Genomic DNA, 24249 nt, shown 5'->3' on the forward strand with positions numbered 1-24249 from the left:
GAGAAAGGGACAGCTGCTAGTGGTGTCTAATTTAGAAAGAGGAGCCTCCAAATTTGCCCAGTCCTCTGATGTCTACATGCTCTGAATAATGCTGATGGATGTGAACATGTTGCATGTCCACAACTGGAGACCATTTCTATTATCAAGATCATTGTCATCTTCTGCTGATTCATCAACACACAAAACTTCTTTTCTCAAAAATGAAGCAGCTGCCCTGTTAATATCAAGTGCAAAGAAACCTCCCTGTGCTCCTTCTGCCCTCCTCACGCCACGATACTGTCTGCTTGGCAACACAAATAAACACAACCCTCACTCTTACCAGGGGAAGAAATTCCTGGCAGCTCCATGTTGCTTTTATGAGCTTGGCTGTGTATGCATTTCCACAGAGATACTTTCAGGTGAACAGTAGTTGCAGATCCAGCTTTTCTGGAGAGGTGGCTTGGTCAGGAGTATGAAACAAGGGTCAAGATTAATAAATACAGCTATAACCTGGCCCTTTCCCCTGACTCAGAAAGCATTTGTTAAGGGCAGAGAAGTTTCACAGGACATTAAAAATATGTCTCTTTCAGCAAAATTTAGCAGGTGGATGGTAACTCTTTTCTGTCTGCGTTAGGTGACGCCTATGTTACTTTAAATTTATTTACTTAAAAGTTCAGGGTTTTTTAAATTACATCTATTCATAGTTCATGTTTCATAGTTTACTTTCTCTAGTTCAGCCTTAATAAAGTTGGACATATGGTGCACCTTGAATTTCAACTGATTTGTTTTCTTTGAAGAAATGTTTTAAAGTAGTATTGTTCAGGTATGCCATATAAGGTGTGCAATACACTATTTTAAAAACAAATTTTGATTTGAATTTTACTTCTGTTTTTTATGAACTGGAATTGATTTCAACAATGATAAAACTTTATTAGTTATGATTTTAGACAAGATCTAAAGAAAGTGCCTGGCTTATAATGAGAAACCAGAGTATCCAGGTAGCTTTTCACTCTATGTTCTTTTTGCTTCTTTCTTTTTAACTTTTGTTTGTGTGAGAGTGTTAATGCATCACACAGTGCATTGCTGATGGTGGTTCATGCCCTGGTTTTTCTATTTTTTTCTCTCTCTTTCTCCTACATACTGTCATTGTGGTCCCATATTTTCCTTCCCAGCAGTTTAGATGAATGATTAACCATTAGTAAAATGTGTAGCAATTAATCTGTGCTTTTAATAAAATGAAAATAATTAATTTTAAATAGAGCCAATGTTTCAAAACTGGTTTCTTGGACTGCCTTAAGTTTTACACATGAAATTCCATGTGAATTCTTGTTTTCACAAATCCATGATTTTTTTTTTTTTAATTTGGCAGATCAGTTCACTAGATGTTATACATTCCTGGGTGATGCACTTAATCTGGAAGATTTATATATGCAAAATATGCTTGTAAAAAAGAGCCACTTTTGGGGAATAAATAAGGACCTGGTCCTATGTGGTTTCCTTTTCCTGGTATGTTTAGTTAGCTGATAGTAACTAACTGTATCATCAGCACAGCAGACATTAGTCCTCGAGTGCAGTTTGTAGTTCAGGAAAGCAATTCATCAGTCAGCCACATTAATGAAATCCAACCTCAAATGATGACAGTTCCCTCCCCTTTGTCTCCCAGGGATAGTTATGTTTTCTGTAACTCTTGCTGAGAAAGCTGTTTCATAATGCAAATGCGGGACCAGTCTGTCTTTAGGAAGGGCATGATGATTTGGGTTCCTGGCCATGAACAGGAGTGAGAAATGAAGGGCTCTTGGCTGCCTGCAGATTAGTAAGGGGGTTTTCTATAATCACTCTCTGTTGTAAAGGCAGGATTATTTGTATTTGTTTCATTTGGAAAAGAGCCTTTTTTACTGTGAACAAAATACTGTTGAGGGCCTTCCTACCATTCATATGCTTTCCCCCATTATGGCTCAGAGGAGAAATTAAGTCATTGGAGGCATGGGAGCTTTTCAAAGGAGCATTTGTGAGCCAAAGGAAAGAAGACCAGATGGGCTGTCACCCAAGAAAATACAAATCGAGCCCAAATCACACCCCAGGACTCTACCATTGAGATTCCATAATGCCTGTTCAGGATTTCTGTTTATTTTTCAAAGAGGGGGATCATATATGGCTTGGCTTAAGCATTTCAATTTATGTTTCTGGCTGTTTGGGGATGCTGGCAAAAGATAAAACATCATCAGCTCATTTTCCATCAGTAGCGCTCTGTCATTCCATTAGGGCAGGAAATAGCTTGCTCTGTTGCTGAGTGAATTTGACTTCAGCGTGGATCAGAGAGAGGACCCCTAGAGTTAAACACGTCTCCCTCTGCCAGCTGTTCAGTGTAAGACAGCAATGGCCTATGGCCAAATGACCACCCTCAGGATCTGACATGTGTTGGCACCACATGACTTGCAAAAGCAAGCAACATAGGAGTACTTTCAAGGGAAGTGAGGTGTTGGGCTGGTAATGGGGGGAGGTGGGAGTTTAAAGGAAGTTGCAGGGAGAGGAAGGTTTTCTTTGGTGCTTACTAAACTGTAAAATACAAAACTTAAATCTTTTGTGGTAATGGTCCATAATTATAGCTACTCAGATTCCACCACAGAGAGATACAATATCAAGGATCTCATAGATGGCACTAGTTTGATTGGGTTATTCATGTGAGAAGGGATTTAGACTTGCTTTCCAGATACACAGAGTGACATCTGTGAGAAGACCTGCCCATAGAAGAGTAATTTATCCTCTCTGTTTTACAATTAAAGTGACTAAAAATCCATAGCTGTAGGCTAAGAATTTCCAGCACTAAGTCTTGACTTTTAAAAATGTCACACAGTGAAGCTGTGAGCCTGAAAGCCATGCAGTGGTGACTGAAAAGTCTTGCTTCACATCACAAGGTTGCAATGTTTCTGAGTGTGTGTGAGAACCCTAATTTTCTGATATATCACTTTTAAAATTAGCATTATTTAACTTTGAGAACCTTATTTTGTGCACGCATTTCACTCCATCTCTCACCATAATTTACAGTGACCTAGAGCATTTTCAGTTCCAATCGACTGGAAGCTCTAGGTGCCTCAAGCTGCATACTGAGGGAAAATCTAGCCTCCATGTGCTTCACTTTGCTTGTTAAAAAACAGGGACAGGAATTTTATGATGCTCCAGCTTTTTGCAGTGAATTTGCAGTCAGCAAGGGCAAAGCGTATAAAGAAAACAGGTGATATACTTGGTATGGGGAAGAAAAGTCAAACTTACATGTACACAAACTGTAATTCAGGGTACTGAAAGACTGTTTAGTCACTTAAAGAAAAAGCTCTTATGCTTTGAAATGTGACACACAAGTCTGGAGGTTTTTTTCATTCCTTTACCCCCACCCTGAGATCACTCCAGCCATGTCAGTCTAATCAAAGATATTACTTCTCCCTGCAAACTTTGTTTCACATATCCATAGATCACTACAGCAGATCACTGTTCCAAATTAGGTACAGTTTTCTGAGGGCATACTGGCAAGTATGATTTTTTGGGGTAATCTGAGAACCCTAGTTTAGCCAGTGTGGCAAAGCAGTATGCTGCTGCCAGTCCACATGAGCAGCCTCATCTGGATTCAGTTTTGTAGCTGAGGCACTGCTTTCCTGGTGAGAGGTCAGCAGGCACCTCTGCATGGTTTGATTGGATAGTTGTTTTTCATAATTTCAAGCCTGTCTCTTAGCTTTAAGGTAGCCCAAGCTTTCCTGATTGTCATATTATTTTCTGAACAGATGCAGACTCTGTACGCTTTTGATGAAGAAGAAACAGAAATGAAAAATAAAATAGTTGAAGACTTGAAGACAGCTTTGCGGACTCAGCCCATGAGGTAATGTTGTTCATCTTTCATCACAATTTGCTGCCTCCCTATGGTCAGATGTGACATGGGAAAGAGTGCCAAGGACAGAAACCTCATTGTCTCACCTCAAACAAGCCTCTCTGATATTTCACAGAATTCACAGAGAGCCTTACAGTCTGTGGTCTGAATCTGCCTGCTTGGGAGGGCACACTGATGCTGAAGCATGTAGCATTAGGAAAATAAAAGGCTAAGTTTGTTGTGAAAAACCTGTGGCATATATGTACAAACTCAGGTAATGACTATGAAAATCATATTTTAGACTTCATAGCCCCTTGAATACCCCATGTAATTTGATTCATGTTGGGCAAAATCTCAACCTCTACTCTGAACTTTGAATTCAGGCTTCTCCTTATCTTTAGTAATGTGACCTGTTTGATGCAAAGCAGCTAATCCATCTGACATCACCTGGTTTGGCATTCTTCCTGTTCTATGTGTAACTGTTGTGTCAAGAAATGTAAGAGGCTTTATTGTGCACCGTGTCTTTGAAGGGAAGGTCATCTTTGTTTTTCTGGGAGCAAAGCTCTGAACAATAGCAAACTAGCTAGCATAGAAAGCTTTTCCATTTGACAGAAGAGCTTTGTGCAGAAGCAGTAACTATAACTGATATGATCTTAAGAAACACTCAGTCAGGAAGTTTGTGAGTATCTTTGTATTGGGCCCAAAATAGGCCAAATGCATTTGCGTTGAAGTCATAGTTTCAGACAGCTTCAGTAATGCCTAAGCAAACAGAGATTTTTGGGTGGCAGAACTTAGCCAAACCAACCAATTTAATTAAATAAAAACAAGCCAAGAAATTATTTCAAAGAATTTGCATTGCAGTTACATTGACCTGAAGTGAAGATATTTCTGGAACTTCTTGTGGAGTGAAGTGCTGATTGCACATCTCAGCAACTGCTGGTTGCTGCATACAACTTCTCCTCTGACGGCAAGTGTGAGGTAGAACATGTTAGTTTAAACCTCAGATTTTTACCTCCTGTAAAAGAGCACAAAGCCAGATTCTGATGCTTTCTGAGGCATAAAGATCCATCAGGCTTGGGTAATTTTAGCACATGGGTAGAGTGAGTGCTTTTAACACAAAGCAGAGGAAGGGACCTAGCTCAAGGGGATAAGTGATTGATTCTCTCTGTCGCTATTCTAAACCAGAGGACACAGTAAAATGCAGCTGGACGTCATGTTAAAATGCAAGCTGAGATAATTACCAAACTTCCAACTTTCAGTGATTTTAAACCAAAGTTCTGTACTGTTGAGTCTTGGTGTAGCAACTCTATTACACTAATGTAGAACTGTTTTGATGCTCACTCTGTCAAAGTGATAGCTTTCATTAAGCATCCCACTGAAACACTTTGGTGGCCACCTGTGGTCATTCTGGTCTGTCATTTTGAGTAGAACAGCCAAACCTTCTTGCTGAAAGCAAGGCAATAGAGAATAAGAACAAGAAATGTCTTTTGCTCAAAGCAGGGTTTCCCCTCTCAGACATATATAGCTTTCCTTGACAAACATCATCTGTTTATAATAACTCTAACAAGCTTCAGTACAAGCATCTATGAGCTGCCCTATAAAGTGTTCTCTTCTAAATCACTGGTGATGGTTATGAGGCTTTTTCTTTTTCAATAGTTAAGCCATGCCAAATTTTGAGTTAAGTCCTATGTCTCAACTAATTTCCAGAGACTCAATTCGTTAGCTGCCAAATGGGCTGCATGCCAATGCCTGATCAACAAGCCGATTTATTCCTCATGGAAAGGTTGCAGTAGAGAGGCCCTCAGCTCCATCAAATACCTCTTATAAGCAGTATGATACCCAAGCCTTCAAAATACTAGTCTTTCTAGTTGAATTTGGGTATCAAATCCTATTTTCCTTGCCACTTCTGTTCATCAGGCCTCTGAAGGAAACAGAGATTTAGATTCACACAGGATAAACTGTCTGAAATCCATTTGTGATGGTAAGGCACACAGGGACTCTGACAGCTTACCAATAGGTTTGTAAGAATTTATGAATATAAACAAATGTGCTGATGAACTGTAGGACAGAAGCAGTGAGAAAGGAGGGTTTTTTTTCAGTATTTTAGTGCCCAAAAATGGAGGTTCAGAAGTGCAGCAAAAGTAAAACTTCCAAGGGACTGGGAAAAAAAAAAAATCACTCTTTGGAACACCAGGAAAATACCTCCATTAGTCTGGATGATCACTAACTCCCTTTGCTGTCTGCTTTTCTCCTTTTGTTTAATGAAGAATTACCTCTTGTTATTTTTGTTTGATATAGCCATGTTACATTCAAGGGCATACTGGAGATGATGCTTCTCTAGAGATCTTCAAAACACATTCCTGTGTGACCTGCCCTAAGTGGTGCTGCTTTGCAGGGAGGTTGGACTCCATGTTCAAAAAAAGATTGGATGTGGCACTTGGAGCCATGGTTTAGTTGTCAGGCGGTGTTAGATATTAGGTAATAGGTTGGACTTGATGATCTCTGAGGTCTTTTCCAACCTGGTTGATTCTGTGATTCTCTTCTTCCAGGCAACCAGGTACAAGAGTGAGAGGACACAGTCTCAAGCTGTGCCAGGGCAAGTTTAGGCTCGAGGTGAGGAGAAAGTTCTTCAAAGAAAGAGTAATTGGCCAGTGAAATGGGCTGCCCAGGGAGGTAGTTGAGTTGCCATCCCTGGAGGTGTTCAAAAAAAGACTGGATGTGGCACTTGGAGCCATGGTTTAGTTGTAAGATGGTGTTAGGTAATAGGTTGGACTTGATCCCTGAGGTCTTTTCCAACCTGGTTGATTCTGTGATCTCTAAAGGTCCCTTCCAACCTCTAGTATTCTGTGATTTATGAATCCAACAAGCTAAATCCACGTTGCTGAGTTTTTCAGCAGTTCAGTAATTGTCAGGATTATGAGTTCCCCCTGATTCAAAAACCAATGCTTCAGGGAAGTGTAGCTCTGACTGCTAACAGGGTGGGGACATCCTGCTCTCTGTACACCCACAGTGTATGATCTTTCTGTCTTTTCTGAGCTACACTTGGAATCCATCAGTAGATCATTGCCTCTTAGGCTGCCACATCTGCATATTGATGAAAGGTTTGTTACTAGAGCTAGCTAACACATTCTGATCAGCACTCTCTAAATCTTGAAAGGCTAAGAGGTGCCTTGCCTTTTAAAGGGGGCTAAACTGGTCAAGTGAGAGACTGAGGTGAGGTTAATTTGCTTGTTTAGCACCTGTTAAAACACACCCTGCTTTATTTACACTAGTTTTTTTGAATGTGCTAGGCAGAATGCATTGGCATATATGCTTAAATTTACACCTTCCAATCTACAACAAGATCTTGGCAGCATACAGAATGTATAGGATAGCAGATAGTTGCATCTTTGTATATTGTGAGGAAGAAGGTGCTGCATTTATATAAGCTGGGTCTGCTTTTGCACATACACACACACACACACGCCTTGTTACAGACATACATGTGCTCTCAGCCTGTCAGCTAAAAACGCACGTCGTCTTCTCTTCTGCACAGACGTTTACACACCGCCCTCTCCACACCTGGCCCAAAACCAGCTGTTGCCATTTCTTCATCAGCCTCTTGCACAATTTCTGGCTTTTCTGGAGAATAGGGAACTAAATGTTTTGGAAACAGAAGGTGAAAATCATCATTTGATTCCTGCTTCTGCTGTCGGCTGAACTGGGAAGGTGCTTGGTTTTGTTTCCTATGCAGTAATGCAGTTTACTGTTTACTCTCTTGACTGGGAATAGACAACATGAAAATCCCTACATTGTTTTAAATTACATCATTAATCAAGGTCTGCGGCACACACCACTTTCCTATGCATGCATCCTTTTTGGAACGACCTCATCCAAACAGTCCTAGAAAGATTGCTCTGCCACTGAATTTAGTAAGGGATTGTACTTAACTGGGACAATGTGACTTTTGTATATTTACGGTTTTTTTTTCCACATGATCATCAGACCAGACTGAAGTATGTGAAGGTTTTAATACTTTTGTATGTCTTGGCATAAGACCAAGTGTTCCATCCAAAAGTATGTTTAAGCAAACCTTTGTTTAGCTGCTTCTTCAGGATGTTTTCTTGCATCAGTAGAGCTCTGTATCTTCAGAAAGGTACCCATCTGAAGTCCTTTCCCAGCCCTGGAACTGAAAAGAACAGCAAAACATCTTGCCTTTTTAATTTCTTTTTATTTTTTTCCCTCTACCCTGAAAGATGGAGAAAATAGCTAAAATATAAAGTGGATTCATAGAACTAAACCTTAATGGTGAGGAGGAGAAGGAGTACTTAAACTAGTCCCCCATAGCAGAGGCAAAGAGCAATTCTGCTGTCTAGGCCCAGAGAAATGCTGGGTTAGAGAAATGCTCATTGGCATCCCATTGTTTGGTAACACCTTGAATTTATGCTTATTTTGGTTCTAAATGCATCCTTAGCAGCTACTCTTTTATCCGTGAATTTGCTTATTTCAGTTGTCTTTGGCATTCTCTCAGCTACATGCTTTAAAGAAAATGAATTAAGTTTTAATTTTTATATAATCACTTTAAATAAGAAACTGCTTTGAGTGACTTAGTAAATTCCTGGTGCACAGAGTTAATCCCACTCTCTGACCTGGAGGCAGAGAGGCTGTTGCTGCTATGATTTGTTAGGGTAGACAAGATGATGCATCCAAAGAATGTGCAATCAGACCTGTGTGAGACTTGGCAGATTGTCTTATCAGGGTTAACTAAACCTTGTTTTAATTTTTGGTGTGTACATTTTCCTGTATGTGCTTGCCCTTATTCTGATATTCACTTTGAAATGAAACCCAAACCTTGGATGGAAACTTTGTGGAAAGTACCAGGCTTTACCATATTTCTGGTGAAACTAAGCTGAAAATTGGCAAATCTATAAACAAAGTAAGTATAACTTTCAGGTAGGATCTGAAAATTCCTGGGTGGGGTGAGGTGTAGCCACCAGAAGACCATATATAAACAAACCCATATTACCCAGAAGATAGATAAGTATGGCTCAGGTTCGTCTTACCTATCAGAGACATGAATGAGACCAGTGAAATTCCATCTTTCAGTATGATCCTTCCATTACTGATGCATATTGGGAGGAGCATCTCACTTAAGGACAGAAAAGAGAAAGACACTACATTAGGGAGGATCCAACAGTGAGGAAGAGGGTCTGGGCAAAGACACAATGACACAGGCATTTGATTTTTTTAATTTGTCACATGGATGGCAACTGTTAACAGACTTTTAATTTGTTTGAGGTGTCTTTCTACCTTAGGCCATGGATATATCATTGCTGGTGTACATTTTGCTACACTGAAAATGCATAACTCATATGCGTTTGCATTCAGATATTCTAAAAGAAGAAATTACCTACCTGAATGATCTGTAAGAGAAGGCAGGAGGTAAACAAAAGAATCCAGAGAAACTATTTGCCTTTTCATACCTTTGAATCCTCATTTTTAAGGCTGTCGACTCTAAATGGATCATTGCTAGAACAATTGGTTTGAAGTAAGTTATGTAATTCCACCCTTTTCTATTAGTTTGTCTAGGAGGCAGTCTGCATAGTCTAATTTGACCCATCTGGAGTTTTTAACCCTGCCAGGGGTTACTTTTCCAAATACTTTCTCCTATATTATTTTCATTCACAGATTCCATAATTTTAACCTGAATAAAGGCAAATTTCACGTTAGAATATAGTAGAAACAGAACTCTAGTGGTATCAACAATAAAAATAACCCTATCCTACTATAAGTTCAGTCTTCAATGTGTGATTTGGTAACTGATTAATTCTATATTTCCTGTATTTATGATGTTTTTTACTGTACATTTTGCTACTGCATGTTGCCAGTGGACCTGATTTCTCAAACTAAAAACAATCAAACAAAACCCAAAGAGACGAGCTTTGACTTTTACTGAAGAGCATGTCCCTTTGAAATACAGTATATTCCTATATATAGCATAAGATCAGAGTATGAAGTCAGTATAGACTTCAGACAGTAAGTACAGACAGACAGACACAGTGATCATGAGTTTGTTCCTATCACTATATCCAAATCCTGGAGATAGAAACCTGTAAGTTGTGTTGGCAAAAAGGTCGACCTAAGCTCAAAAATGGTTTTCAAGATAATTTGAACTCATCATTATAATGTGGTATGAAAATGTAACTTGTGTGTACTAGCATGTATGTAAGATGTAGGAATTTGAAAGAATCCATTCAGCCTTGAAAACGCAGCAAATACTGGGGTGGACCACAGCAGGCATTTGGTAGTAACGGCAGCAAAGAACACACTGAATGAACAGTAGGTTTATAAGGTGGTAGAACACAATTACCCTGAAAATGTGACATGCTATTATTAGCCATTTTGCTTTCTCTCTTGTTTTGGTGGAGATTTTTTGGTGGCTTTTTTTTTTTTTTTTTGGTTTGGTTTGGTTTGGTTTTTCTTAAATACCCAGAAGTTACCATATGACCTTAAGGCCAAAAACTGGCCAGATTTACAGATGCAGAACTGAACAATGGTATCTTAAAAATAAATTGCCTTTGGTCTGCTTTCCTCATTTCTTCTACCTTCTTTGTTGTGGTTTTTGTTCAGGTTTGTGACCAGGTTTATTGAGCTGGATGGCCTGAGCTGTTTGCTGAACTTCCTGAAGAGCATGGACTATGAGACCTCAGAGAGTCGTATCCACACATCCATTATAGGGTGCATCAAGGCACTGATGAACAACTCCCAAGGACGGGCTCATGTCCTGGCTCACCCAGAAAGTATCAACATCATCTCCCAGAGCTTACGGACTGAGAACATTAAGACCAAGATTGCTGTGCTGGAGATCCTAGGGGCTGTCTGCTTAGTACCAGATGGTCACAAGAAAGTCTTGCAAGCCATGCTTCACTACCAAGTCTATGCTGCAGAAAGGACAAGATTCCAGGTACAAGGCAGATACTTTGCCAGAGATATCCTGTGTGATCAATCTCTGCAAGGAGTGATTTTTACAGTGCGTGTATTGCTAGGTAGCAAAAAGGCAACGTTTCTAACTTTGTTTTAGGAAGGGCACTTTCTCAAATAGATTATCAGCATATATATATATATATATTCAAGACCTGCTTGCTTGCCATTAATGCTACCTTAACATCACCTATATTTTACTGGAAAATGAGGGTTTGTTAATGCTAAATGAAAGCTTCTGATCTGTTCGTACTCTAACCTGATGGCATTTCTGGGGTACTAATGATTTGTTTTGCCCTAGAAGCTGAAGCCAAAGAATTCCAGGAGCTTCTGCCCTGATTTTAAAGCCCTTAATTTAGTAATAAAAGAGTTGTGGGTTAAACAATGAAGACAATGGATGAAATAATATATACTGGAGGCATTTCAGTTGCCACTTAGCAATCAACTTGTGAATCATCACCACTTAGCAGTTCTTTGGCTCAAATAACTCCCATTCAGAACACAGAAGGGAAACTCTATCTCAGAGACCTTGACATAGGTCAGTACGTTATTGACAAACTTCTATTGTGGATACTGCTGGCTGCTATTATAACATTCCTCTTCCTGAGCACTTTTACAAAAAGATGCAATGGAATCTCTTGCTGTGTATGAAACCATAGCTCCTAACTTAAGTGTAATGTCACCCGCTTACTCTTATTTCTTAGGTGAAATTATAAGGGTGATGGTGGCCCAACAGGCCCTGGATCCTGGTTTCTGTCAGCCATTATCTCCTGCCTCCTCCTCAGCTAATGCATCATTGCCTTTTGGGTTACAGTGAACTTATGACTGTAAAAATGGATGGGGGAAAGGTCTGTGCTCACATAGTCTCCTTAGCTGCCAGTGTTTATTGTTAGAACTGAATGTACTGTGGGATTCACTGACAGTGACTGACACCTGAGACTGGGACAGAGCAGATCTTGGCTTGGATTTAAGCTACATGTGGCAGTGACATTTGCTGGCTACCCCTCTATGTGCACTGGCCCATTTGCATTGCTTGTCTATTCAAACATGGTGTATGTCTTCAATCTGCAGGTATGACCTGTATATTATGTGACCCCAGAATGGGCTTTTGATCTCAGTTGAAAGCTCTTGAGGATATTTAAATACAGAATTATTTCAATTACAGTAAAAGTTGGAAGGTGAAAAGATTTCAGCTGCTATCTATCATAAGAAGATGTCACCATTCTTTAGTATAGGAGTTGAGTAGGAATGACTGATGCAGAAGCAAAAAATAAGCCATATGCAGTTATGATGTGGACTGTCTATGCAGAAAAGCATCAAAAACTTTTAAACCAGCTTCCTTTCTAGTAATTACCTAAAATAAAGAATCCTTCCTAAATTAATTTAACATTCTTGTATACATGAGAGGCAGAGAGATAACCTTAGATGCTCATTAAAAAGCAGTAGTAATATAACATCCTTGACAACACTTGTGGTCCTATGTTAACTTATCCTTACTTGACCAAGACTCTGCTTAATAAGTCTGTATGGGAGATAGATGATGAGTTTATTCAGTCTCCTGTCTGGGTCCTTTCCTTCATTTTTTTTAAATAATGGTTTAAAATTTACTGAAGAATTGAGATAAGTCAGTGCAGGGCAAAATATGACAGCACAGGTCTTGTGCAGCTGGTGTAATGATTTGCAGATGCTTATCAACTCTCACATTCAAGAAAAAGTACTTTACATAAATGCTTGATTTTGTCACAATGATTTTCCATTGTGGAGAAAAGAAAAAAGAAAAAAAGAAAGATAAATGGATACTCTCTTCTCTTTCTTAAACAAAACCAAAAAACCCAACCCACCTGAGCCCCAAAATGATCATGCAGAAGGGATGCACTCTTGTTTGCAGTTTTTAACACTTGTGTCTAGATGCTGGAATGGGATTTTCCACCACACTCAAAAAATAGCTTGAGTTTAATTTTGTGGAGGTAAGGGTTCATCCAAAGACATTCCTCATTCATCTTCAGTTATTTTCTTCTAACAGAGAGGTTGGGGATTTTTAAAATGCTGATGAAACAAATGTGGTCATAGTCTTCCTTACATTTTAGAGAAAGATTCTCTGATACTCTGGGACTTGTCAGTTAAGAGATTGTTTTATCTCTTTGCTTTTTGCCCTCCCGCACCTGAGCTGCAAGACAGAACAGCCTTGCAGCTCATTATCAAGAAAAGCATCCACTGTGACTTTATTACGGGAGGCTGTTTTAAGAAAAGGATGAGTTGACAGTACTTACACCTTTACTGTAGACTTCAAAGATGGAGTACACAATGAAAGACAGGGAAAGCCTTTTTTGATTTAACCTAGTCCTAGGTGTAATCTTTGCAAGACAGACTTTGCAGGTGTCTGAAGAGATCCTTTATGCTTCAAACTGAACTCTTTTGGCGATGTGTTTCCTGTAGCCTGAACAGCTAGCAGCATCACACAGTGTATTAAAGGGCTGAACAGTTTAGATCTTGCTGCTTTAGGTGGACTTTGGCCATGCCTAATCACTGTTAGTGTTGAAAATGGTCTCCCACAACTGGGGATCTGGCAGAACCAAGAAATGAGAATTCTTTCTGTGAAAAGTAATTAAAAAATGAACTAAACTGTAGTAACAGGAGAAATGTACTTGAAATATTCAGAACAGGAATTTATTCCTTTGGCTCTAGTGTTCATTATTGCGGACTGATTCTAATGGGTGGGGGGGACATGAAAAGCTGGGAGCTATAAAGGCATTACTCAGTCTTTCTCTAGATCTAGCTTCGTAAGACAATGCCTAGATTAGAGACACAATGCTTAAGAGGAGAATAATTTTGGATTCTCATTTTTGGAAACCAAACTCAGTTCTTGTAAAATAAAAACTGCAGGGCTTTCAGGAACTGTATTGAGCTCACATTTATTGTAAGGTCCAATAAATAACATACAGGTATTTTTGACCTCTGACATCTGTGCAATTGTTGCTTTTCCTGAAGTTGCCTACCTGGCAACAGTGGTTGTTAATACTCTTCATCCCTTTAAGCCACCTTGCTTTCAATTTATTCATTCTTATCTATGAAAGCTGGAACTTTGTGTTTGGATTTATTTCCCCCTCCTGCAGATTGCAGTAAATCTGTGTCCCACTGTCCCCATGTTGTCTGTGTTGACCAGTTTTGAGAAATCGGGAGGTAAATGTAACAAACACTGTCCCAGGTCTACTTTTCCCCAACACAAATTGTATTCTTTGGTTTTGCCTACTTGAAGAGGAGTGACATGTTGACAAAAATTTGCAGTGCGTTGTTCTTCTTCCATTCCTCTTTGTAACAAGGAGGAGGAGAGGTTCAGAATTATATACTAGAAAGCATAAAGAACTTGAGCTTGTGCATAACATCTTACTGACAGCTGTAGATTGGAACACTAAGTATTTCCAAATTGCACAAGCTCAAGTGTAGTGGAATCAGTACTAGAGCATTCTTTCCCTGGCCCGGAAAAGTACATCAGGACTTCCCAGTGCCCTTCCAGCCTACGTTACTATCTGAAACACACACCCAGGTGGGGACCTCTGCAGGGGGAAAGAATTTTCCTTTTAGTGTTGAGAGAACCTAGGTGTTAGATACTGTCTGAAAGGAGCTGACTTCTCTAGCCAATGAAAATATTAACTGGGCTACTTTGTGCAGAACATTCTTGTTATCCTATCTAATGCTGAGAGGAATTTTGAATCTTGAGATGAAGAAATAAGGTTGAAAAAGCAGAGATTAGGATCATCCTTTCCAAAGCCTCTTTTACTGGGTTGTTTTAACACTGTCAGCACAGGCCGCAATTTGTAGGGAGAAATCTGATCAATTGAAATTGTAATAAAAGAGCTAACAGTGAACAAATTAAAATATTGTACTTTGACTTGATTTGCTTCTTCCCCTCAGGGCTCATCCAAAGCCTTTTGAGGTTTGCTGCACATTGAATGAAACCCTACTCAATGTCAGTGACAAGAAATAATGGGATTAAGGGAGGAAAGTTTTGCTTAAATAGTAGAAAAATCTTTACAACCATAAGATCAATTAGGCCACAGAGCAGACTGCCAAGAGGTGTGGTGAAATCTTTTTTCACAGGAAATATTCAAGTGAAGAATTGAACCTCAGCCATTTGCAAGGGGTTGGAGATATTGGAGTTTGGCCACGGTGTGTGGGTGTAGGTTCTGATTTTTAGGAATTTTGTGAACTTAGAGTGTTGCCTTCTAAAGCTGCACAACTGCATGAAGATGTGCTGTTCTTCAATTAGTTTAGTGCAACCCAGAGTTTTTGGATTTTATGCCCTGAATTTGCCTTGGCCCCCACTGCATTCTGCTTCCAATACAGTCTTCCTAAACAGGGGATAGAAAACTTCTGTTAAATTCCTTCAGCCTGTCTGGATGCTGTATCTGATATGTTACACAGAATCTAGCATGTTCCCAAAAGTCTGTGAGACTGTATGGTGGGGATGGGGCCTTTGAAGAACACAAAGAAGGTTTTCATCCTTAGCTTTGATTCTTCTACAGTAGTGGCTGCTGAAATTAGTCCCAGACACATGTGCTTTGGATTCAGCATCAAATCTGACAGTAAAAGAGCTAAATTCTCTCATTTATTTCAGTTCTGCTTATTTGTCAAGTTGAAGAGTTGTTTCTGTTGGTGAATTTAAAGACTTCTAAAATTCTCTGCTACTGTAATTGAAGGATGGTGGACTGAATATACCATCAGTTTGTCTCAGAAGGACATGTATTTTTCTGTAATACTCATTTCTAACAAAATGGGGGAAGGGTTGATATTAGTCATAATATAATTACTGGGAAATGATGGTTGTGATGGAAATTCAAATGCCAGGAGTGGGGACATTTGCTAATGCCAATAGGGCAGTTTAGAAGATGTAAGAAAAAGGAATTTTTGAAACCAGGCTTGGTTGACAGTGGACATACTATGCTCAGATATAAGAACAGTTGTCAGGAGCAGTGTACAATAGATAAAAGATCTTTACAGAACAACAGGCATAGGGATTGCATGAAGCTAGAAGGATATTCTTTCCCCTGGGCAATGCACAGGAAGATATTCCCTCTTGTTTCTTGAAACATATCTCCCCAATGATGCCCATTTTCTTCAGGAAACAAGATAGACCTATGAAACTGACTATCACAAGAAAGATTTTGCTATGAGTAAACACTTTCAGTAACCAAGGACAGAAGACTGACTAAAGAAAAAGTAACTTTCTTACTCAGCATCATAGTTTCAAAATATTATTTATATTATCTGCTGAGCTGAACATTAAAAAGGTATTTTTGTCTTCATTCTCTCTTCATAGTCAAAACTTCTTGGGAAGAGAGAGAAAAGAAATAGGTCTTTACTGGTGCATCAACAAAACAAATATATGAGTGTGGGGTGATTATTACTGCTAGGGTAAGACACGTAAAATTGAACTGGCAGAACTCAAGTGGAATTTGTTACTCTTCCAATAATGAAAATCATCCTGAGAATTATGAACTGATCAGAGAAAGTCCTGCAGAGATGATTCGTGGTTGTAAGCACAAAGCTTAAAGTAGAGTCACTTTCATAGTTAATCAGTTTCTACAAATAATTTCTTTGGTAAATATTCAAGTGGAATTAATTCTAAACAGATTGTATAAGGCAGGCTACCAGCATTATTTTGTCTAGTCTTTTTTTCTCCTTTGTCTCCTGATACAATATTATGGTGAAATATCTATGTGTATGTAACAATTAGACCAAAACATTTCTGTGCTAAATAGCCCCAGCTGCTAAATACCCCTGTTACTTGGTTAATAGGGGGACATACAGACTCTGAGGAGACCTTATGGTATCCTTGCAATATAGAAAGGGAGCTAATCAGAAAGATGGAGAGAGACTTTTAACCAGGGCCTGTAGTGACAGCACATGGGCAAATGAGTTTGAATTAAAAGAGGCTAGAATTAGTTTGGTTAAAACTAAGAGATTTTTATATGATGAGAGTGGTGAGACACTGAAACAGATTGCCCAGAGAAGTTGTAGATGTCTTATCACTGGAAGTGCTCAAGGGCAGGGCTTTGAACAACCTGGTCTAGTTGAAAGATGCTCCTGCCTGTTGCAGGAGGGTTGGACCAGATGATCTTTAATGGTCACTTCTAACCCATATCTTTCTGTGATTCTGTAACAAGGAAACTGGAGTACTTCCAGTGGAGCTGTGTAATCTACCTTTAAGTTTTGGAGCTGTATGCACAGGGGACATTCCGATTATTTGCAAATCCCTAAAAGTAGCTGACTAAGAGTTGTGTAATTTTCGACATCATATGAAATGGGTGCAAATGAAGGAACAAGGACAAATCTTCCAAAGCTAAGGTATAGGTTTTAGTCCTCGAAAGAATTCTCTTTAGAATTCTGTCCCTCTCTATACATAGTTCAGAGATAGTGCAAGCTATCCTGCTGAGATCCAGGAAAATAACGAAAATTGACTGATGTAAGGATGTAAGACTCTAATGCTATTTTTCTGCATTTATAAACTCCCTGTCATATTCACTACACAGAGTTTGACTAGGAAATATGCCATTCTGCTAACTTTCTTTGATCATACTGACAAGAACTATAAAGGGTGTCTACTTTTTTTCAACAAAAAAAGAGTTTCTTTTTAAAATAAACCAGACTTTTTTCTTTTCATTTTTTCCCCTTTCATTAGGGTGAAGTAGGTATTTTATTCCTATCATTATTCTTCATTTTTTTATTGCAGTATGCCCAAAATGGCTAACAAACTTGTCTGGGAAAAGTTGTTTCTTTAAGCAAATATATAGGAAATCAAAAGAAGACTCTGTGCATATCCCATGAATGGTATACAAAATGGTGCAAGAAATTAGATTACAACCTCTGACCGAGGCTGCTATTCTTTTTCAGACGTTGTTGAATGAGCTAGACCGAAGCATGGGACGATACCGAGACGAAGTAAATCTCAAAACAGCCATCATGTCCTTTATCAATGCTGTTCTGAATGCTGGTGCTGGTGAGGTGAGTCACTGCTCTGGAAACTCTTTCAAAAACGTTATGCTGCAATTAATTTATCTTGGAAATGGCTAATAGATTAAGACACAAATCTTGTGTTATTGAGTGGATATAGTTTGCAGAAGTTAATGCTTAATTGTTAATATCAGTATTACAGTGTATTTCATATTGTTTTATTCCCAAACTCTTCTAATATAGCATAGACTACTTGCACTGAATCAGTTCCTTTGGAGGTTTTTGTTATTTTTGTTGGTTTGCTCTGTATGTGTGTGTTGGTTTGTTGTGTGTGTGTGTGTGGTGGTGTTGTTGGGGATTTGGTTGTTGTTGGTATTTTATTTTCAAAGAACTGCAAGGTATTTATCACTTGATTTAATCCTTTTAGTAATCACTTTTGTTTACCTTCAGAAATGCTTTGAAATATTGTTTTGACTCAAAGCCAAATTCAAAACATTTAAATGAAAAACTGTCAAAGAGATAAATTTCAGAAAGGCAGTTTATTGTTTTTCTTTCACTGACAAGACTTTCTTTTGACTCTGGAAGAGAGCTAAGCTTATTTTGTTTTATTTGAAGTATTACTTTTTTACATTGGCTTTTTTTTTTTTTTTTTTTTTTTGCTAAACCATAACTGGCAACAAAAAGCTCTGTTTGGCAATGTATTTGTAACTATCTGCAGCAGTCCTTTACATTGCACTGAACAGGTGTCAGGTTTGCCACTGTACATGGTGATTTTACGACAAACAAACATAAAAAGCAGGAGAAAGACTACAGTGCTGTTCATCTGTAAGCAGGAGGCAGACCTCTAATGGACTAGCAAGACAAACATTGATAAAGTTTGTTCTTTATGGAACAACATGGAATGTGCTGTCATGACTGTATTTTTAACTGAAACTTAAAAATGTTTTTTTTCTTACTTCACTGGAATTAATAATCCCATGAATTTGATAGCAGGATAGAGAGTATTAGAAAGGGAATGATTGACATTTTGGTGATTTTTAATAAAAATCTTGATATTTCAAATGTGATTCAAAGCTTTTGGAATCCAGTAACTTGATTTTTCTCCAATTTTTAAGGACAATTTGGAGTTCCGGTTACACCTACGGTATGAGTTTCTAATGCTGGGAATTCAACCTGTTATTGACAAGCTAAGAGGACATGAGAATGCTACACTGGACAGGTAAGACATGTTTTCTGAGAATAGTTACTCATTAACAGAAGGAGTTCTTAGAAACTGTTCTCTGGGTTTCAGATTGAAGCACAAAGTTGTCTCTGTCTCTTCCTAAAACTGACTCCCTTTAAAGACAAAAAAGAAATTTGTCCCTAAAATTAAAATCAGCAAATGAAGTAAAAAAAAAAAAAATACATACTGACTTGGTGGTGACTGTGACAAGGAGTTTCTGAATTGCTTTTTTTCTAAGCTGGGGACTGCAAACAGAATGGGGAGGGAAAAAAAATCTTTATTTTTTTTCTCTTGTAGCAAAACTGGAACAAAAGCTTGTCCTGTTAGGAGGGAGAGAACTCAGTAGTTCATTGGCTTCATTGAGACTGAGTATGCGTGATCGAATAAGCTTAGTCTTTTTTGTGTGATCTAGCTTGTATCATTACCTCCCTAAGAGTGGCACTAGCACAACCATGAGAGAAGAGTCTCATATAAAGGGATGGAGGGGTCAAGAGGACAACAGAGAAGAATGAGGAGCATCTTCAAACAGCCCTGCTATTGCACGAAATCTAACACTGAATGGCATCTTCAAATTACAATGTTAAAAGTTATATGGATAAAAAATGCTTTCTCCACTAGCGATTCTGTGTTTTGCCACAGTAATTGAAGCTGCTAATAAACTTTAAACTCTTCACAAAGTCACATGTTGAAATAAACTTGGAGTAAACAGTCTGAAAAATTTGACTGATACTTCAAGAAACTGAAAGTCTGATGAACCAATGTGAAGTCAGGTAGAATCTATTTCCTTAACAAAAGGAAACATTTTAAGGTGTAAGAGCAGGAAGCTGTGGAAGTCTGCCTTCTCCCATGACCACATTAAGCTCTGTGGAAAGGCACTGCTGCTATCCTTTCTTGTCTGCTACTCCAAGTCCCTTTCTACAGAACACAACTGATTAGTATTTATCTGATACCTGGGATAGTGTGAAGTTTGCTAAAGTACATGGTGAAAAACCTATGGATTGGGCCTGTGCTGAGAGCTTTCAAGGCACCATTTTCTCAAACATCCACTGTCAGGAGCTGCTTTAAGGGAAGTACTTCCTGTAAGAAAGGCTTGCCTATTTCCAGGTATTGTCACTGGAAATAAGGTGTTGCTGCTTCTCTAGTGACATGCTCAGTTTAAGTCTGAATTATGCCACGAACATTGGCAGGTTTTGTTTGGCTTGTTTTTCTGTTTTCTCTTAGGCACTTAGATTTCTTTGAGATGGTCAGAAATGAAGATGACCTGGAACTTGCCAAGCGGTTTGACCTAGTAAGTACCTGAACTTGTCAAAGCTGAACATCCACTTTGGTGCAACTTCCCCTTGTATTGCCTGATAGCAGTGACTGACTTCAGTGCTGAGAGTGGCCGGTGCTCTTGTTTTCACTGTTTCTCATTTAGCAAGTAGGGGCTCTGTGATGTGTGAACAATGAAAACAATGATCACAGACAGGGCTTCTGACAATTATCTTTGACAAAGACTTCTTTCTTTTGTTTGGCTCAAGATTCAGTAGTGGAGAAGGTTCTCAACCCTCCCCTCACTTTCTTAGCCCTGGTAATCCTGATGCATTCTAGTTTCAGTCTTACGCTTTACAGGACTGAGTGAAGATTGGGCTCGTCTCTGCTACTTTTCCCAGGACTGCAGAAAACTCTTCTGAAGGCTGTCACCTCAGAGCCTGATCAGTATTTTAGATTGGGTGGATTTTAAAGATGAGCAGAAAAGAAGGACAGTTTCCACAATCTCTAACAAGAGCAAGAGGCTGTAGGGTGCAGAACAGTTATAGTTTTCTCTTTCTTCGTGACCTGCTCTTGGCACACACCAATACAGAACAGCTAGCATTTTCTGCTTAGCTTCTACAATTTGTGCCACTGGTTCCTTGGACCCAAATGTTTTGCTTGCTTCAGAACAGCTCTTTGTGGCTTTGCATGCCTCCCACCTTTTTAGCCCTTTACTTCGGGGATCTTTTCCATACTGGAATGGGGAGGGCAATGCTGGTCTCAAAGACCCATGTGCTTGCTCCTCACTGGAATATTCAGTGGGACATTGCAGGACACTCTGGAGAGGTCCAGCTGCTGGAAATTTGCCTGTCTCTGCGTTGGTCAGATCTTTCACAGTCAGGCTCTCACTGTGCATAGTTTGTCTCTTACACTTTCTTTCACTACATTCTTTCACTTCAGATACACATTGATACAAAAAGTGCCTCTCAAATGTTTGAGTTGATCAAGAAGAGATTGAAGCACACAGACGCCTACCCCTATTTGTTATCCATCCTCCAACACTGCTTGCAGATGCCATGTGAGTACACCACAGTTTTCCAGAGGAAGGGAAGGGATATTGAAGAACTAGATGAAGCTTTGGTGTAGGTACAGTGTCACAGATACCAGGACACACACTGCTATGTCTTCCATTCAGAATTTGTAGTGGCTAAAGGACTTGTTATCTCATAGTAGCTCCATCCAGCAGATTTTTGTTGCAATACTTAAAGCAGCAGCAGTTTGACCTCTGCACTTGCAAATAAAACTAAGTAGCTGAGACATTCTGGTTAGTCACTGACAGAGCTTTTAATGATTTTAAATTAGAAATGCTAAAAAAGAAAGAGCCCTTGTGCTCTAGATCAGGGAATTCCCAGAAATAGATACCATTTTGAATATTAACTAAATGCACTGAGGATTTTTTCTGGTTAAACAAAACAGTATTGAAAGCTGTTCTGTCACTGGAAAATTCCAGAGTAAGTCTTCAGGCTGCTGTCTCATGGCAGTGTATCAGTGGAGCTTCTGAACTCAAAGTGAAAAATAATATTGGCATTTGTTTTTGAGAGAAGTGACAGGAATATTCTGGGTAGCTGTAATGAAATCTGTTGCACTTCCAGAGTGTAGGAGCTGAACAAGGACATGGCAAGATCACTAAAGAACTGCCTGTCTTGAGCTGCTAGGTACTGGTCTGAATTACTTTCATCTGTACTTGAGCAGTCAAACTGAGAAGGGAATGTGAGGGAGATGGTGTGCTTTTTCAGAAAGTGACATGAATTGATTCTAGTACTGCCATGAAGAATTTCAAGCAGTTGTTTGTCCCAGTGATCTCCTTGATGTTGCTCTTTAAGACAGTACTTGAGCTTTAGGTATTGACCTGGATTTTTAGTAGCAGAAGAGCTAAATCCTTCTAAGCCAGATCAGGACTGTATTAGAACAGTTTTAAAGAATCCAAAGGTCTAGGTTATATAACTGAGGGAGCTGAGGTAAACTGGCTCTTCAGTTTCATATCCATAGGATTGCTCCACTTGTTTCCATTTCTGTTCTTTTCCTCCATAATTCTTGATCATATTTTGTGATTTTTTTCATGCCAGTTGAGTTTCACTGACCTGCTGATGAAAGCATACAGACAGAACATCTGATTTTTTTTCTTTTTACAGTGCCTAATTGTGACATTACCTAATTACCAAAAAAAAACCCCAAAAAACCCCAAACCACCAGAAACCAAAAAACAACATCAAGCCCTAGGAAATACCAAGTAACACCTATCACAAAGGAATCAATTCTATAGACATTTACAGTGCAAGCTAGAGCTAATCTGTCAAAAGGGCTACATGCGTAGCCTGAATGTACAGATCTGGTGCAGAGTTGCCCATACCTTTTATGTGCTGTTTGTAAATAATCTTCTAGCAACAGGGTTAGGTGTTGTTTTCTATAATTTACAATGTACAGGATTGAGGTGAAAGCTGGAGAGGAAGAAATGTCAGTCTGTTGGCAGATCTGTGCACTTTGGCATGGAACTGGGCGTTCTTATAGATTGGTGTTTTTCCCTACAGATAAGAGGAATGGCGGAAACTTCCAGCAGTGGCAGCTGTTGGACAGAATACTCCAACAGATTGTTCTTCAGGATGAACGAGGAGATGATCCAGATATAGCTCCACTGGAAAACTTCAATGTCAAAAATATCATTAAAATGTAAGCTGCAATATTATTGTTTATTTCTGTTATGAAAGTATAAACATATGCAGGGGTTAGGAAATAAAATGCTGTATCTGAGGAGTTTCTTATTTTAACGTACAGCTTCTCATTGTCTTGTTAGTCTTCTAAATAGCATCCTTCTACTGACGCCATAACTAGACAGTTTTTTTCCTAGTAAAGTCCTTGCCTTCAGCTTCTAATTTCTGTAAGATATTAAGCTGGCTACAAAAGCAGGAAAATATCCATAATTTTATAACAAGGCTTTATAACAAATGTCTTTTTTCATTCAGAATATTGCTAATAACTTTTATTGATATTCCAAGAAAAAAATTACGTGGTCATCTCTGTTTCGATGCACATAATTTTGAAATTCAAATAGTGGAAAGCATCCCTCACCTAGCACACAAAACCTTTTACCTCTTATTAATGTCTGCATGGTCTCACCCATGGACTTGGCTGAGGGCACTACCATTATTTTTTTCCCATAGGATGCATCATTTGAGAAGTCTAGCTACATGAGCTGGCTCTCATCTCAACTTCCCTGTTCTCAGTCCTTTTTTAGCCAAACTTTTGGACTCTTCATCCCATCCATCTGCCTCTGCAGGTAATTCATGGCCCATTACCTTTCTGAATTATCCACTGAAAAAGAGCATTTTATAGAACATAAGCCTTATTTGAAACCAAATTTTCCTGTACTAAAAGTCTTAAAGTCCCTCCTGCTACAGACATGAGTTGAAATCAAAACCAATTTTTTTGTCATGGAAAATCTCTTTCTGTCTATCTGGTTATCTGACTTCACTGTAGACTTCATGCCTAATCTTCCCTTTCTACTTTCATAGCTAGTCCTCGTCCTGCATATCTAATCAATCCCCAGCATACCCTGCATTTTTTCTGCATTTTTTCTGTCAGTAATAGGAAATAGCTGTGCCAGTATGAGATATGAGCATTGCCTTGTTACTGATATATTACCCAATAGATAAGCATCCTCCCTTCTTCTAAGAAAGAAAAAATAGAACCACAAAAAGAAGAAAAAAATGGCAATCTGCTCTTGTATTAAGGATGGGTTAATTTGTAGCCAACAGCAACTATGATTATTTTAGTGATGACTTCTCTCTTTTGAAATAAGTAGACTTGGCACTTTGAGGGCATTACCTGCAGGAATCATTTTCTCCCAAGCATTCCTTTATCCCTTTTTAGGACTTTGAGCAACAAGCCATCACATTTGTACTAGTTATTTGCTACAGTAGGGATCAGGATCTGGAACCAGACTGACCACTGATATGATTCTGTATTAATAAGTAAATTCACCAGGTTGCCT

The 24249-nt window shown here is 38.9% G+C and overlaps 1 protein-coding gene across 3 annotated transcripts in view; it reads left to right on the forward strand.

Moving 5' to 3' along the window:
* Positions 1–24249, forward strand: part of DAAM2 (dishevelled associated activator of morphogenesis 2) — a 121726-nt gene that overhangs the window by 44585 nt on the left and 52892 nt on the right. For all 3 annotated transcript variants that reach the window (XM_054394801.1, XM_054394787.1, XM_054394792.1), the window contains exons 4-10: positions 3753–3847; positions 10445–10778; positions 17687–17797; positions 18862–18965; positions 20190–20256; positions 21162–21279; positions 22790–22928. In XM_054394801.1, coding sequence (XP_054250776.1) covers positions 3753–3847; positions 10445–10778; positions 17687–17797; positions 18862–18965; positions 20190–20256; positions 21162–21279; positions 22790–22928 — 968 coding nt within the window. The remainder of the gene's footprint in view (positions 1–3752; positions 3848–10444; positions 10779–17686; positions 17798–18861; positions 18966–20189; positions 20257–21161; positions 21280–22789; positions 22929–24249) is intronic.

The sequence above is a fragment of the Indicator indicator genome, chromosome 2 (genome assembly GCF_027791375.1).
Source record: "Indicator indicator isolate 239-I01 chromosome 2, UM_Iind_1.1, whole genome shotgun sequence".
Classification (NCBI taxonomy): domain Eukaryota; kingdom Metazoa; phylum Chordata; class Aves; order Piciformes; family Indicatoridae; genus Indicator; species Indicator indicator.